The sequence below is a fragment of the Pleurodeles waltl genome, chromosome 11, assembly GCF_031143425.1.
Source record: "Pleurodeles waltl isolate 20211129_DDA chromosome 11, aPleWal1.hap1.20221129, whole genome shotgun sequence".
Classification (NCBI taxonomy): domain Eukaryota; kingdom Metazoa; phylum Chordata; class Amphibia; order Caudata; family Salamandridae; genus Pleurodeles; species Pleurodeles waltl.
This window is the reverse complement of record NC_090450.1, coordinates 926842646-926860305: the sequence shown is the minus strand read 5'-3', so window position 1 is coordinate 926860305 and position 17660 is coordinate 926842646. Positions and strand designations below refer to the sequence as shown.

Here is a 17660-nt window from a genome sequence, read left to right as displayed (position 1 = left end):
ACCAGTTCCTGCCAGCCTGCCACATCCAGAGAGCTTTCTGGCCACCTGGGGTGAGTGCCTTTGTCACTCAGTGGCCAGGAACAAAGCCTGCAATAGGTGGAGGTGCTTCTCACCTCCCCCTGCAGGAACTGTAACACCTAGTGGTGAGCCTCAAAGGTTCAAGCCTGGTGTTACAGCGCCCCAGGGCACTCCAGCTAGTGGAGATGCCCGCCTCTCCAGACACAGCCCCCACTTTTGGCAGCAAGTCCGGAGGAGATATTGAGAAAAACAAGGAGGAGTCACCAACCAGTCAGGACAGCCCCCAAGGTGTCCTGAGCCGAGGTGATCCCTGCCTTAAGAAATCCTCTATCTTGATATGGAGGATTCCCCCAGTAGGATTAGGTATGTGCCCCCGTCCCCTCAGGGAGGAGGCACAAAGTGGGTGTAGCCACCCTCCAGAACAGTAGCCATTGGATGCTGCCCTCCTGGCCTAAATACACCCCTAAATTGAGTATTTAGGGGCGACCCAGAACCCAGGAAATCAGATTCTTGCAACCTACACAATAGGATTAGGGATGTGCCCCCGTCTCCTCAGGGAGGAGGCTCATAGAATGTAGCCACCCTCCTGGAGAGTAGCCACTGGCCATAACTGCAGTTAGGGCAATTAGTTAACATCCAGCACTTCTGGCATCCTCTGCGGGAATAGACTGAGCTTGCATGCATCAGCTTTGGAACTTTGACTGGTCCAATATGTGAGAAAGACACTTTAACTCGATTGCAGATGTAGACTGATTTAATGCAAGGTCGGTCTTCACCTACAACTCATATGCTGTATGAGGAAATTTTGTCTCACTCCTTTTGATGCGTCATCCTTAAGATCTCCAGTGACATATCTATTGACAATATCTATTGCTATCAGGCTAAACTCTTTATTCATGTTATTCAGAGAATATCTGAAAGACTTACCTGCTTATCAAATAATCTATTTCATCCTGATGTTCCCTTGCATGTCCACTTGCAGTCTTGACACGTGTATGAGAATGCCATCTGTTATAGAGACATGGTTATTCAAACCTTTTGTTACAAAGAGGACTTGCTTTTGAAAAACCTATACCCCTCACTTCTTTTCTTCCCCAAATCCTACATAAAAAATATTTCACTTACTTTCCCCTTGCTGATTAATCCACAGTCATTACTGTCTAGCAATACCAGACACTGTTGCATTACTGTTATCCTCACTGATCTGTGTGATGTATGAATATTCTGATGAGACATATCTGTTCACTATAATGACCATAATAAACAGGATTGACCATTATAAATCTAAAATTGACCTGTGTACCTGTTCATGTTTTTCTCTAAAGTCCCTTAACTGCCAGAGATGTCCACACATTAAAAAAATGCAAAACTGTTAATACCTCTTAAATCATCTACATCTGTTATACACAGTTATGCAGATTCAAGTGGTTTCCGTTCAGATTCATGCACCCTGTTTAAAATATTTCCAGTTAGGAACTGTGAACTTAAACTACATAATTATGTGATACTGCTTCACATTCATGTACTTTGTCTTGCAGCAACATGAAACTTTCCTTCCTAATGGTGACCGAGCGGGGTTCCTGATAGGTGATGGTGCAGGTGTTGGAAAAGGGAGGACAATAGCTGGAATTATCTTTGAAAATTACCTTCTTGGCAGAAAAAGAGCACTTTGGTAAGGCTCCAGAAAGTACTTGTGCCATTGCATTGGATTTTTTTATCTTCCACTATATCAGTGTAAATATGTAGATGTTGTATTTCGTGTCCGTGCCCATCTTGGCACTGGTAAGAAATAAAGTGCTCTTAATATTGAGAGGTGTTAAGTAGAGTGTCTCGCAATTGCATTGTTGTCTTTCACAATTGCTGTTGAAACACTGTATATTTTGATGTTATAAATTTGTACATAATTGTTTTTTGTTTAATTTAAAGCCCTGAACAGTGAGTAGTTCTGACCTTGTGTGTTTGGATTTTTTTTTTTTTACCTCAAACATCCATTATTAAGAAATACTTTTTTGTGTATGTTTATGATTATGTTGAGGCTACAGTTACAATTACATTTTGGGGGGTTATTAAATAAAAAATCCTGTGAGTGACTGTCTCACCTTGACCTTGCCAAGGAAACATGTTTTTTTCAGGTAGCTAGATTGTCCTGTGAAGCCACTGGAGCTGTTGCAGGTCTGCTTAATCTCAGAATATTTTTCGTCAATATAAGACATGTTCTCTGATGTCTGGGTGGACACTCAGTGCACCCCTTTTTCAATGAATGGCTACTGCATGTTCAACTGGAGTTATTCATTTACTGTTGGGGGGTGGGTCTTTAGTCCAGGATCACTGCCCTTTTGATCTGTATCCTGGTAGCAGTGCTGCCTACTGGCTTTCCCCAGAAAGGCCCCATAACTCTTTCTTTTGTCTTGTCTGGGGAACGGATGTCAGATATATATTGTGCTCATGTGGGATGTTTAGTTCTTAGGAGGTATCCAGGTCTTTGTCTTTGTCACAGGTTTCCCAGACTCCCATGTTATGAACATCTCTTTGCAACAGGTGGAGATGCTGGCCATCACACCTTAACCATTCCCAAGTAACTGAAGACTGTGCTTCAAGGACTGCTAATTGAGTCCAGGAATAGGAGGTTGAATGAGTAGCAGATGTGCTAACAAAAATATACAAATTGCAGTCCATCTGATTGGCTTGATCAACAGCTGAGTTTATTGTTATCAACAGCTGAGTTTATTGTTCTTATCAACAGCTGAGTTTATTGTTCTTATCAACAGCTGAGTTTATTGTTCTTTGTTGTTACCAGAAGCCTTTACACAGTGTAGTAAATGAAAACCAACAAGAAGAATGGGTTAAAGTCTGGAAATGTTTGCAGGGTTGCCTTGCTGCCGTGATTTGGGAAGAGGAAGAAGCACTGCCGGTTAAGGAGCTGTGCTGCACTTTCCTGAAGGAGTGACTTAAACCAGGGGATGACACAAGTCCCAGCTGTCAGGAAGGGTCTGCATGATTATAGCTGGACAGATGGAGACTGGCCATGAGCCATGTTTCTCCCCAGCTCAAATACCCAGCAAAAAGCAAGATTGTTATACCTGCTGAGGATCTGTATTTGTTGCTTTGACACTTCGAGAAAGCTGAGTGTAAAGAAATGGCTCCCTGTTGCAGTTACCCCCCACTTTTTGCCTGATACTGATGCTGACTTGACTGAGAAGTGTGCTGGGACCCTGCTAACCAGGCCCCAGCACCAGTGTTCTTTCACCTAAAATGTACCATTGTTTCCACAATTGGCACAACCCTGGCACCTAGGTAAGTCCCTTGTAACTGGTACCCCTGGTACCAAGGGCCCTGATGCCAGGGAAGGTCTCTAAGGGCTGCAGCATGTCTTATGCCACCCTAGGGACCCCTCACTCAGCACAGACACACTGCTTGCCAGCTTGTGTGTGCTGATGGGGAGAAAATGACTAAGTCGACATGGCACTCCCCTCAGGGTGCCATGCCAACCTCCCACTGCCTGTGGCATAGGTAAGTCACCCCTCTAGTAGGCCTTACAGCCCTAAGGCAGGGTGCACTATACCACAGGTGAGGGCATATGTGCATGAGCACTATGCCCCTACAGTGTCTAAGCAAAACCTTAGACATTGTAAGTGCAGGGTAGCCATAAGAGTATATGGGCTGGGAGTCTGTCAAAAACGAACTCCCCAGCTCCATAATGGCTACACTGAATACTGGGAAGTTTAGTATCAAACTTCTCAGAATAATAAACCCACACTGATGCCAGTGTTGGATTTATTAAAAAATGCACACAGAGGGCATCTTAGAGATACCCCCTGTATTTTACCCAATTGTTCAGTGCAGGACTGACTGGTCTGTGCCAGCCTGCTGCTGAGAGACGAGTGTCTGACCTCATGCGGTGAGAGCCTTTGTGCTCTCTGAGGACAGAAACAAAGCCTGCTATGGGTGGAGGTGCTTCACACCTCCCCCCTGCAGGAACTGTAACACCTAGCAGTGAGCTTCAAAGGCTCAAGCTTCGTGTTACAATGCCCCAGGGCACTCTAGCTAGTGGAGATGCCCGCCTCCTGGACCCAGCCCCCACTTTTGGCGGCAAGTCCAGGAGAGATAATGAGAAAAACAAGGAGTCGTCACTGGCCAGTCAGGACAGCCCCTAAGGTGTCCTGAGCTGAGGTGACTCTGACTTTTAGAAATCCTCCATCTTGTAGAAGGAGGATTCCCCCAATAGGATTAGGGATGTGACCCCCTCCCCTTGGGAGGAGGCACAAAGAGGGTGTACCCACCCTCAGGGCTAGTAGCCATTGGCTACTAACCCCCCAGACCTAAACACGCCCTTAAATTTAGTATTTAAGGGCTACCCTGAACCCTAGAAAATTAGATTCCTGCAACTACAAGAAGAAGGACTGCCTAGCTGAAAACCCCTGCAGAGGAAGACCAGAAGACAACAACTGCCTTGGCTCCAGAAACTCACCGGCCTGTCTCCTGCCTTCCAAAGAACTCTGCTCCAGCGACGCCTTCCAAAGGGACCAGCGACCTCTGAATCCTCTGAGGACTGCCCTGCTTCGACGACGACGACAAGAAACTCCTGAGGACAGCGGACCTGCTCCAAAAAGACTGCAACTTTATCCAAAGGAGCAGCTTTAAAGAACCCTGCAATCTCCCCGCAAGAAGCGTGAGACTTGCAACACTACACCCGGCGACCCCGACTCGGCTGGTGGAGGACCAACACCCCAGGGAGGACCCCCGGACTACTCTACGACTGTGAGTACCAAAACCTGTCCCCCCTGAGCCCCCACAGCACCGCCTGCAGAGGGAATCCCGAGGCTTCCCCTGACCGCGACTCTCTGAAACCTAAGTCCCGACGCCTGGAAAAGACCCTGCACCCGCAGCCCCCAGGACCTGAAGGACCGGACTTTCACTGCAGAAGTGACCCCCAGGAGTCCCTCTCCCTTGCCCAAGTGGAGGTTTCCCCGAGGAAGCCCCCCTTGCCTGCCTGCAGCGCTGAAGAGATCCCTTGATCTCTCATTGACTTCCATTGCGAACCTGACGCTTGTTCTAACACTGCACCCGGCCGCCCCCGCGCCGCTGAGGGTGAAATTTCTGTGTGGGCTTGTGTCCCCCCCGGTGCCCTACAAAACCCCCCTGGTCTGCCCTCCGAAGACGCGGGTACTTACCTGCTGGCAGACTGGAACCGGGGCACCCCCTTCTCTCCATTGAAGCCTATGCGTTTTGGGCACCACTTTGAACTCTGCACCTGACCGGCCCTGAGCTGCTGGTGTGGTAACTTTGGGGTTGCTCTGAACCCCCAACGGTGGGCTACCTTGGACCAAGAACTGAACCCTGTAAGTGTCTTACTTACCTGGTAAAACTAACAAAAACTTACCTCCCCCAGGAACTGTGAAAATTGCACTAAGTGTCCACTTTTAAAATAGCTATTTGTGAATAACTTGAACAGTATACATGCAATTGAAATGATTCAAAGTTCCTAATGTACTTACCTGCAATACCTTTCAAACAAGATATTACATGTTAAATTTGAACCTGTGGTTCTTAAAATAAACTAAGAAAATATATTTTTCTATACAAAGCCTATTGGCTGGATTTGTCTCCGAGTGTGTTTACCTCATTTATTGTCTATGTGTATGTACAACAAATGCTTAACACTACTCCTTGGATAAGCCTACTGCTCGACCACACTACCACAAAATAGAGCATTAGTATTATCTCTTTTTACCACTATTTTACCTATAAGGGGAACCGTTGGACTCTGTGCATGCTATTCCTTACTTTGAAATAGCACATACAGAGCCAACTTCCTACACTGAGCCTTCCTTTTTCACAATTCCTTGTGTTCCTGTTTGGTGCCTCTATCCTAATTTCTTCAGCCCCAGAGGGAGTAGTAGACACTTCTGGCATGTTCGTCTGCTCCACTTGCTCGAAGGTGACTTGGTTTGAGCCTCATTTAAACCATCTTTCTATCCCTTAGTTTTTGAGGGTATTGCTGATTGTACCCATAGTCAAGATTAACCTGTTCTGAACAGTTAGCAATGTGTACTTGTGTTACAAATGGTGTCCCTAGTCCCATAGGTGCCGCTGCCACCAAAATATCTTGCTTATGGCAATCTTGCTCGCTGCTTTTGTTTTTATTTTCCACATTTCAAAATGTTTTGAAACTAAACTAATTTAAATATGTTCGATCTTTGTCCCATGCACCCTCCATCATCCAGATATCTTCAGCTGTGCCTAATAGTTGTGCAGGTCAAGGTAATCATCTCTACGCACTGGAGGGGATACAGTTGAAAGCAACTATGGAAAATGGAGAATCAGCACAATCTAGGCATGTGTAATCTCCTAAATGACAATCCCTTTAACTGGAAAATATGAATTCCCCATAACCATGACGCTCCCCCACTCTCCTCACCAAACATGTAGTGGTTTAAAGTGGGCAAAGAGTGTCTGAACCATTCTAGAACAGTTTACTTCACCCTTGCATCCATCCATGAGTGCATCTGTCCTTTCTTGCTTTCTTTTCATTCTCCTTCCCATACTTTCATCCTTCTCGTTCAATACATGGGTCACTAGATCCTTTATCCCTTTTGTCCTTTCATCTATCCACTAGTTAACACTTCTGTTTCTACGTTTTTACCATTTGATCTGTCCATACTTTCACGCTTCCTTGTTTTCACCTTTCCTTCCATCCTCCCATGTCGTTTGGTACTTGCTAAACCCCAATTTTCTGTGTCATCCCTCCTTTTTCCCCTCTTGTCTTTCTGTCCTATTTCCCTGTCCCCCTTGTATGTGTTGGTCACTGTCCATTTTTTTCTTAGCTTCTTTCACTGTGGAAGGCTCATTTGGCACTCCTTTCAGCTTTGTCGTGGTAGTACTTTAACATTTGCAAAAGAGTCACATAAAAAAAATAATATACTCTCTTCCAGCTCGATCGGCACATTATCAGTGTACTAGGCCGAATGCCTTAGCACAAACCCATTTGATTCTAATAGACTGAGAGTGTTAGCTTTTGCAATGGTTGTTTGAATGAATGCAGTAAAACTGATTACTCAAGATTTTTCTTATTTTTATATTTAAGATGTTTCCTATTGGCAAGCATTCCATTTCATTTTAACTAATGTTTTCCTTAATATTTCAGGTTTAGCGTGTCCAACGATTTAAAGTATGATGCTGAAAGAGATTTAAGAGACATTGGTGCTAAGAATATCCTCGTTCATTCATTAAACAAGGTAGGGTTTGTGCATTGTTGTGCATATTTGCTTTGCATGATTTAAAACTTTTTTATTGTGAGTGCTACATATTTACATTTACTCAGAATTCTTCATTGGGAGTAAAATTATGGTCAAAAATATTATTATTCCCATCCATGTATTGGAACACGTGTCCATGTTTGGAATACCCTCTTTTTGGATTAGAAATACTTTCCCAACTGTTTATCAGTTGTATATTTGCCTGTACGGACTCTTCCAGAAGCATATTCCCCACCCCCCCTGCCCCCACCCCCCAATTCCTCCTATTGGAGGAAGAAGGCCTTGAAGAACCAAACTGTCCTAAATGTAGTCTACTTTACAGTATCACAGGAGTAAGAAAGCAGATTTTCACGTTTTGGGCTGCATGCAAGTCTAGAAGAGTCCCAAACAACTCCAACACATTGGAGATGGAAAGATGGAACATGCTAAGAAGGTTTTGAATAAAGGAGCTCCTTCTAATGTATGCTACCTGAACCTAGCCAACCCTCCTACTGGGTACTAGGGTGTTCCAGTGTAGTAGGGGCATTGAAAATCAGTGTGCGGGTATATCTGTGGAGCACCACCTTTTCCTAATGCTCCCTTCAGGGTCTTAACCTCCAGGTTGTTAAATTCAGGGAGAAGTGTGCTAGGTGAAATGCGGGTATTCAGCGAGTGTCGCAGTAGTAAATACTTGTGGAATTGTGTCAAGGATCATGCATGTGGATTGGAGTTCCTGAAAGGAGGGCAGATGCGTACCAGATGTCACTCAGTTGCAAGATGCCTATGGCATCCCAACAAGCAAAGCCTCCCAGCGGGGCCATCTCACCAAGGCAGGTACCCTGCCACAGTGGAGTCTGTTGGGTGACTTTGGAGATCCACCCAGTGTGACTAAGTGCACCCCTCACCCAAGAAAGATCGCCCGGGTCACCTCCAGCATAGCAGTGAAGACATTGGCGCCGTATAGCATGGCCATGATCCGGTGAAACCCCAGCAAGGTCAATTCCACTCTATATGCAGGATCGGACCAACCCCCATTTAACTAGTCATTGACAACCAGAAGCTGTGATGCAAGGTAATAAAGATAAAGGCTGTCCATACCTGAGGCCACCATTGTAGGGAGGCCGCTAACTTTGCAAAGGCTTGGCGCTGTCTACAGTTATTCCAGACAAAGGAGATCGACACCGAAACCATATCACCAAACCAGTGGCGGGGTATCACTTGTGGAAAGTTCTGAAAGAGAGATAAACATCTTGGCAATACCATTTTATAGAGGGCCATCCTGCCCATTCTGTTAAGCAGGGATTGGCACTTCCTCAGATCCACCTTAACTCAGCAGGATAAGGTTAAGTGACCAAGTCAGCACGTAGCACCATTTGTATACCTACATAGCGAAAGCTCAGTCGACGTAAAGGTATGTTAGTTTGCCAGTCAACACCGCTCCATGACGTTGATAGCAGCACCATTATTGACTTGTTGGGGTTAATGTGTAGTACAGATGCCTCTGCAAAGAGGTAGAGACAGCGAATTACACTTATTTATGGGTTGGAAAGCAACAGGAGGACATCATACACATAGAGTGCAATGCTGTCCTCATGTCCCATATTTTACTCCCAGCCCAACACCTGCAAATCACAACAAAGGAGCAGTGCAAGAGTCTTGATGGCCAGGGCAAAGAGGAGGAAGGGACAGCCGTGCTTAGCCCCATGAACATATGAGGGAACTTGTCAGAGACCCTCCTATTATTCTGTACCCACACAGTCTGATTATAGTAAAGCACCCGAATAGAGCTACGGAAGCTAGCTAAATCCTCGCCCTCTGCAAGACCCAGGAGAGGTAACCCCAGTCCACCATATCAAATGCTTTCTTAAAGTCTGAGGAGCAGAACTGACTGGGGTGTTAGCAAGGGGCAAGGACTACATGAAGTAATCTAAAACAATTGTCTTTTGCTTCTGGAAGGCATAAACCTGCGTTGGTCTGGGTGTACAGGAGTTTTTGGAACTCCTTTTAGACGTGAGGTCAGGTTTGTCACCAAAACCTTAACTTCCCTATTGGATAGGGAGATCGATCGATAAGCTGCACAGGAGGGGGGCGGAGGGTGCATTTTTGGTATGACACTAGTGCCCATGTCTATTTCTTGCTGGAAGGAACCAGTCTCAACTGCCTCCTTGGAGAGGTCAAGCAAGTATGGGACAAGAACATCTCTATTTAGTGTGAAACTCAGGTTACCCATTGTGCTGAGGTTCTTCCTTGGCACCAGAGCTGAGATAGCAGTCCCAATCTCTTCAGTCGTTAGGGGCTGGTCAAGGGCTTGTATCTCTGCTTGCGTCAGCTAGGGTAGAGGTATATAGTCTAGGAAGGTGGGAGTGTAATTCAGCCCGTGGTTGCGGAACTGCAGCATAGAGGCGGCTATAGCGCACAACATATGTCTGAGCAGTGGCACAGGTAGTGCGCTGGGGGCAACTGTGGCTGTCCAGTATCTCTGGTATCACCCAACAAACAAGAGGCTGTGTAGCCAGCCAATACAACAATTTACCATTCATGTCTTCCCAACTATATAGTCACCGTGAAGGCACATCAAATCTGTCTCACTGTCTCAAGCGACAGCAGGTGGATTTCTGCATGGATCAGTTCAAGCTGTCGGAATGTGATTGGCAGGTAGCTGTGCCTCCGGCTGGAGGGCTTGAGCCTCCAAATGAGTTGTGTTGGTGTTTATCTTCCTTCTTCCCCCTAGGTATGCTCTTGGCATGGCCTCGAATGGTGGCCTTACAGGCTGCCCACAGGGTGCTAGCGGAGTGCACCGTTGCATTGTTAGTTTGGAAATATGCTGCATTTCATTTTCTTGTGCTTGAGTTTATCACCTCCTGCAGATGCCAGGCATTAAGCCTCTGAATGGAGCGTGGGGTGTTGCTCGCTGTGCCTGAGGGCAGGGGCTTGGTCTGTGAACCCTTACAGGAGAATCTGTGCCTGGGACACCAGCAGTCAGTGGTGGGCATAAAAATAAGATCAATGCGTGCATGAGAGCGATGTGCAGCTAATGTGTATATTGGCGATGATTGGGGTTCTAGAGTCTCCAGGTGTCACATAATGCCAGGGCGGTCACTCCGTTCCAGAGGTGTTGAGCACCTTCATGGCATTGCACAGAAGAGACCTGCTGGATGATTTATTTTGTTTTTGGCCCAGAAAGGCCTCGCACCAGGTACTATTAAAGGTTATTTGTCATCACTTTTGGCCTTTTATGTGTTTGTTGAACCAACTGTTTCTGTTACCTGTTGTGATAGTTTCTAACACTCACGTGTTCCCTCTTAACCCCTTTGCTGCCAATCCTTTTCCCCCTCAGGTAGGCCTTTTTTTTGGCTATTTGGAGGAGTTCTCAATTACGCCCTTAAAACTTTTTATCCACATTAAGCTACCCATGCCATATTTGCGTCCTTTTTTTTCAACATCCTAGGGATTCTAGAGGTACCCAGAGTTTGTGGGTTCCCCTGAAGGAGACCAAGAAATTAGCCAAAATACAGCAAACATTTTGTTTGGAAAAAGGGCTGTAGAAGAAGGCTTGTGGTTTTTTTCCCCTGAAAACGGCATCAACAAAGGGCTTGCGGTGCTAAAATCACCATCTTCCCAGCTTTCAGGAACAGACAGACTTGAATCAGAAAATCACATTTTTCAACACAATTTTGGCATTTTACTGGGACATACCCCATTTTTACTATTTGTTCGTGCTTTCAGCCTCCTTCCAGTTAGTGACAGAAATGGGTGTGAAACCAATGCTGGATCCCGGACATCTAAACATTACTGAAAAGTAGACAATATTCTGAATTCAGCAAGGGGTAATTTGTGTAGATTCTATAAGGGTTTCCTACAGAAAATAACAGCTGAAATGAAAATATATTTAAAATTGAGGTGAACAAAACAGCCATTTTTCTCCACGTTTTACTCTGTAACTTTTTCCTGTGATGACAGATTTTTAAAAGCAATTTACAGTTACCTCTGCTGGACTCTTCTGGTTGCGGGGACACATAGGGCTTGTAGGTTCATCAAGAACCCTAGGTACCCAGAGCCAATAAATGAGCTGAACCTTGCAATGGGTTTACGTTCTATACCGGGTACACATCAATTAATTTGCTGAAATATAAAAAGTGAAAAATGGGTATCAAGGAAACCTTTGTATTTCCAAAATGGGCACAAAATAAGGTGTTGAGAAGCAGTGGTTATTTGCACATCTCTGAATTCCAGGGTACCCATACTAGCATGTGAATTACAGGGCATTTCTCAAATAGATGTCTTTTTTACACACTGTCTTAAATTTGGAAGGTAAAAATGTAGAGAAAGACCAGGGGAATTACACTTGTTTCGCTATTCTGTGTTCCCCCAAGTCTCCCGATAAAAATGGTACCTCACTTGCATGGGTAGGCCTAATGCTCGCAACATGGACACATCACATTTTTACATTGAAATCTGACGTGTTTTTTGCAAAGTGCCTAGCTGTAGATTTTGGCCTCTAGCTCATCCCGCACCTAGGTATATCTACCAAACCTGTGCATTTTTTTAAACTAGACACCTAGGGAAATCCAAGATAGGGTGACTTGTGGGGCTCTGACTAGGTTCTGTTACCCAGAATCCTTTGCAAACCTAAAAACTTGGCTAAAAAAATTACTTTCCTCAAATTTCAGTGACAGAAAGTTCTGGAATCCAAAAGGAGCCACAAATTTCCTTCCACCCAGCGTTCCCCCAAATCTCCTGATTAAAAATGGTACCTCACTTGTGTGGGTAGGCCTAGTACCCGCAACAGGAAATGCCCCGAAACACAACATGGACACATCACATTTTCCCACAAAAACCAGAGCTGTTTTTTGCAAAGTGCCTAGCTTTGGATTTTGGCCTCTAGCTCAGCCAGCACCTAGGGAAACCTACCAAACCTGTGAATTTTTTTAAACTACACACCTAGGGGAATCCAAGATGGGTGACTTGTGTGGCTCTAACCGGGTTCTGTTACCCAGAATCCCTTGCAAACCTCAAAATGTGGCAAAAATATAAAACACTTTCTCCTCAAATTTCGGTGACAAAGTTCTGGAATCTGAAAGGAGCCACAAATTTCCTTCCACCCAGCGTTCCCCCAAGTCTCCTGATAAAAATGAGACCTCACTTGTGTGGTGGCCCAAGGGCCCAGGTGCCTGCAACAGAAAAAGGCAAAAAACCTGTCTAGATTGAGGGGATAGCACAGTGAGTTGATAAGCACATATTTTTCTTCTATACATCTTTAAGCTGACTCTGCTTTCGGGACCCACACAAGTGAGGTATCATTTTACTTGGGAAACTGAGGTTAACACTGGGGTGTAGGAAATTTGTGCCGGAGCAGTGATCCTGCCAAGTAAATTGAGGAAAATATGCTTTTTTTAAACAAATTTTGAGGTTTGCAGAGGAATCTGGGTTAGAAAATGTTGGGAGATTCACGCAAGCCACACCTCCCTGGACTCCTTGGGGTGTCTAGTTTAAAAGAAAATGTCTGGGTTTGGTAGGTTTCCCTAGATGAAGGCCGCACCCGGGACCAAAAATATAGGTGCCCCCTCCCCCACAAACACAGGTAGTTTTGTAGTATATCATTTTTATGTGTCAACATACTTCTGTGGTGATCCAAACAAAAATTGTGAAAAACACATTTAGGTTATGTTTAAAAGATCCCTCACCCACCAACCAAGTTGGTGGCATGCTTCATCATTGGGATCTCACCTGAGACACCTAGCGTGTCACAGGTGTGCTGCAACGCCTGATTATAGCGGAGCAAGTTTTGTCATTTTTACCACACATACTGGTTGAATTTGGCACGAGGGTGAGTGATGGTTCAATAGATAAAATTTTATTAACAAGACATTTCACAAAAATTAAATGCACTGTTAATAACTGAAAGGCCAAAAAATGGAACCAATGACTCAGCTTGTGAGCTGTAAAGCTGCGTCAAGGCACCAACCACTTTACAGCCCATTCACACAACTTTCATACATGACATGCACAAGACCGTTCACGCCGCCAGCCACGGGCACAGCACATTACAACACTCATATTGACAGACCGTGCCACTCAAGGGCCCATCACTTACATACGTCCACATGCCTGGTAAAGCAATCACACTAGCTGATGGGAGTGTGTGGACTGACGCTTGGCTAGCACTGCCAGCCAAGCCCCCCCCCCCCCCCCCCCCCCCAAAACCACACCGCCAGCCAACGCCCCCCGCGCACACCGCCAGCCAAGCACCACCCCATGCACACCGGCAGCCAAGCATCTCCCCCCACCACACACACACACACACACACCACCATTACTTTTTTTTGTTTATAAACAAAGAAAGCACTAACTGATTATATAATAAGTACAAAACTGCAAACACAAAAAAAAAATGAACGAAATGTGAAACTGAACATATGAAAATATAAAACAGGCAGTTTACACTCACGGTATTTCCCACAATTTTATTGGGGTGTGGTAACTCCTGAAACAGCCGGCGACACACAGCCCCCAGGCTTTGAAGGGCAATCGGGCAGTACATCCGGCTCTCCCTCTGGATACCTCTTCGGGCACATACTCTACAATTCTTAGTGGGCAAATCTTTTTTTGGGAGTGGGAGGAATGTGATCTGGAAACTGGTGATCTTTCAATCTAGCCACATCCTTTACCACTGCTACTCTAGGAACTCTTGCCTGTTCCACCACAATAAGGCTTTCTATCATGGACTCCTGAAATTGAACAAATTTCATCTTTGACTCAGGTGAACAATCCTTAAACACAATAAAAGCATTAAAAGTTGCCAGATTAAATAAATGTATGGCCAACTTTTTACACCACACGTAAGACTTTCGAAGAGCAATGTAAGGTTCCAACCTCTGATCTACTCTATCAAAACCACCCATGTGCTTATTGTAGTCCAAAATGCACGCAGGTTTGCGCACTTGGGCAACTGGACCCCAAACAAGTACAGGGGAAGTACTCATCATGGATGGTAGTTAGCATGTACACATCCCTCCTGTCTGAAAATTTCAGAGCTAGCAGCTCATTATTCCGCAAGGCATTGCACTGTCCCCTCAAGTTTTCTTTTTTCTTTTTTTCTTTACAGAGAAGCTCCCTTGGATAGCCTTTCCGGTTAGAATGGATTGTGCAACAAGCAACTTTGTCCACTCTAAGCGACTCCTTGAACAGCTGCACTGCAGTGTAGAAATTAGCTACGTACAAATGGTGACCTTTGTTAAACAGTGTACCAAGTTCCCACACAATTTTCTCAGTAACTCAAAGTGGGCGGACAACCAGGTGGGTCAATACAGGAATTCCTACCAGTGTAGACCCGGAAATTATACATATATCCTGTACTACTTTCTGACAGCATATACAGTTTAATTCCATACCATGCCCTCTTGCTAGCAATGTACTGCTTAAAAAAACAAAAAACGCTTGAACAGGACCAAAGACTGGTCCACACTTATCTCTTTGCCTGGAACATACACCTCTTAAAACCGATCTACAAAATGATCAAGGACAGGCCTAGTCTTAAAAAGACGGTCATAATCAGGGTGATCTCGTGGCAAGGCTAAAGCATTGTCAACAAAATGCAGCATCCGAAGAAGCAAATAGCGATTAAGAGTCATGGTTGCAGGAAATATAACTGTTGCCCTCAAGGGACTAGTAGACCAATAAGAGGCCAGTGACTGCTTCCTTATCAACCCAATCAAAGAAGTCAAACCTAAAAATATTTCATCTCTTCCATTTTTGTGGGAGCCCACTGGGTAGCTCTAGACTGAGGCCTGAGTCTGGCCGCGATGTCCCTCAAATATTGCTCTGCATACAAATTAGTCTGCTCAACAATCTTTTCCAAAAATACATCGTCCATAAACAAGTGAAAGAAATTGACATGCAAAAAGTTTTCCTTATTTACTCTACACCCTGGGAAACCAGTAAAGGCAGGTAACTGTGGCTGCTCCATGTTTGGGGCAATCCAGGTGTCAGGTCTTCCAATGGGAAGCCCTTCAGCCTCAGGCTGCTGCACTCTTGGCACATCAGTGTCCTCCTCTAAAACAGGCCCTTCATCTGCACTGAGAGTGGCTTCCTCATCAGAAGAATCCTCTTGGATAGAAAACTCACTACCAGAATCTCTCACTTCCTCCCCTGCCTCAGATGCAGAGTCAGTCTCAGAATTATGGTCAGAAGGCGACTCAAAAAGCATGTCAACAACCTGCTGAGCGGTCACTCTGCTGCTAGCCATGTTCCTTTAGACCAACAAATGGCTTGCCAAAAACAACCAGCACTGACTAAAATAAGTATTAAACAAAGTGTAGCTTTATGAAAAAGAGTTATTTACTAAAAAACTATACCACTCACTTGCCTGAAAAAGCTAGACTCACCAGCAACTAATCTGCACAGCCACAGCAATCACCAATGATATCCCACTAAAAATAAAAAAATAAAATTAGACACAAGACAACACAAATATCATTGTGCACAAATCCAAGGACAATTTCTCACAATCCTGCATTTAGTACACCAGCTACAAACATGTCATTCATGCATGTCAACAATACTCCTTTGGGGGTGGGGGGCGGCCGAAACATATTAAAAAATATATATATATTGCCCCCAGGGCAGCGACCCTTGCACAGGGTGTCGATGCCAGAAAACATTATAAACAATAGAATCCCTGGTTTCTAGTGGGTTTTGACCACCCCTGAGGGCAGATTGGCAAGAAAAAACAGCCGATCTGCCCCTGGGGTGCCCTAAACAGATTGTATATTGCCCCCAGGAGAGTGACTCTTGCCCAAGGTGTTGCTCCCCCCCCACCCCCCCCCCCCCCCCCCCCCAAAAAAAAAAAAACTAAGATCCCTGGTGCCTAGTGGACGATTACTTCTCCACGATCGTGGGCCTCACCCACGATCGTGGAGCAGGAATCCATTGAAAACGGGCACAGGGGGAAAGGAAAAACTCCCTGTGTCTGTTCCCCCCCCCCCCCTCCCCAAAAAAGAAACCCCAAAAGAGGAGGTCTCACCTTTGTCGTGTCTTCTCTTCTTGATGCGCTGGAAGCAGATGGCATCCAGCGTGTCCTCAGCAACATTTAATTACGTTGGCGCGGTGTGAGTGTGCTGATGTCATCAGATTGCAGAGGGAAGTGTGGGGGGGTCGGGGTGTAAGGGGAAGCGATTTTCCCTTCCATCCCCAACTGGGGGGTGTGGGGGGGTGGCCCATGAGGGGAGTGCTAGCGCTCCCAACATGCCCCCCATCCCCCGTGGGCCGGGTGCAGGACGAGCTGGTCTCGTCTTGGGCACACGGGAACCAGCTCACCCCCCGGCACCCAGGGGGTTAAGTACCCATCCCTCCTTTATTATTGTAGGGCCAACCAATCAGGTGGTGGACCCTTGCGGTCCAGTTCTCTTCACATGCATCCATTGTCAGGTTATCTTACTGTATATGTATCAGGAGATTGCTTGGCGTTTAATTTTCTTCATATTGACTACTTTTGAACATCTTTATTTAAATAGGCTTCTTTCTCATCTCCTCTAGCGAAAGTATGTAGTGCCTTCTTATTCTTTGCTGAGAGGCTGAGGTATTTTTGGACAAAGAATGTAGTTTCACATTAAATTAAACTTTAGGTGGTTTGAGATGTGCAGGGGGAAGGAAGATCTTTTGCAGAGGACCCACTCTAAATGTTTATTCTAGCTTTACAAGTCTGGGCATATATGCAACAACTACTACACCTGTGGGACATTCAGCTGTAAGATTATATAGGACACTGAAGCTAGACTGCTGCATCATCCAAATGCTTAATTTCCATGAAGTGATCAGTGCTCCTACGGTTTAAAAAAAATAATCATCTAAAATGGGGGTTGTCGGTACCAAAAGACCTGTCACAGGCACCCTTACTGAGCTCTACATGATTCTTGCAAAGGGTCCCCTCTGTAGCTTCCTTGAAGAGGTAGACCTCTTGTCATGCTGACCTTTTCCTGGCTCAATTGGGATCCAAGTCTTGCTCTACTGATTTGCCCCTCATCAACCCCTTAAAGGAAGAAAGCTCTACCATCTGTGAACTGTCGGCAAGAATCTGTCACAAAAACCATGACGACTAATAACACTTCTCCTATGTAGCCAGTAGGATTTAAGGTTGATTAAGATGTCTTTGAGTTCAGTCAATGACAACTATCCAATCGAATAAGCCAGGCCTACTGTCAACACCCTCTCATCACTGATAAAGGCACAGTAGTTGATGAAGAATCTTTCTTCAATGGCAAAGCATGTCCCCTTGCATATAATGGCATTGAAGCTCTTGGCTACAATCTTACAGCCTAGAAAACAGAGGATAGCATAGTCAGCAGCACTAGTAGCGACGCTGACTTCAGCCCTGAGCCCTCCTTTTGCAACTTTTTTCCTGATAAGAAT

General features: G+C 45.2%; 1 protein-coding gene across 4 annotated transcripts in view; it reads left to right on the top strand.

Moving 5' to 3' along the window:
* Window positions 1-17660, top strand: part of SBNO1 (strawberry notch homolog 1) — a 1077952-nt gene that overhangs the window by 326799 nt on the left and 733493 nt on the right. For all 4 annotated transcript variants that reach the window (XM_069214997.1, XM_069214996.1, XM_069214993.1 and 1 more), the window contains 2 exons: window positions 1557-1690; window positions 7163-7253. In XM_069214997.1, coding sequence (XP_069071098.1) covers window positions 1557-1690; window positions 7163-7253 — 225 coding nt within the window. The remainder of the gene's footprint in view (window positions 1-1556; window positions 1691-7162; window positions 7254-17660) is intronic.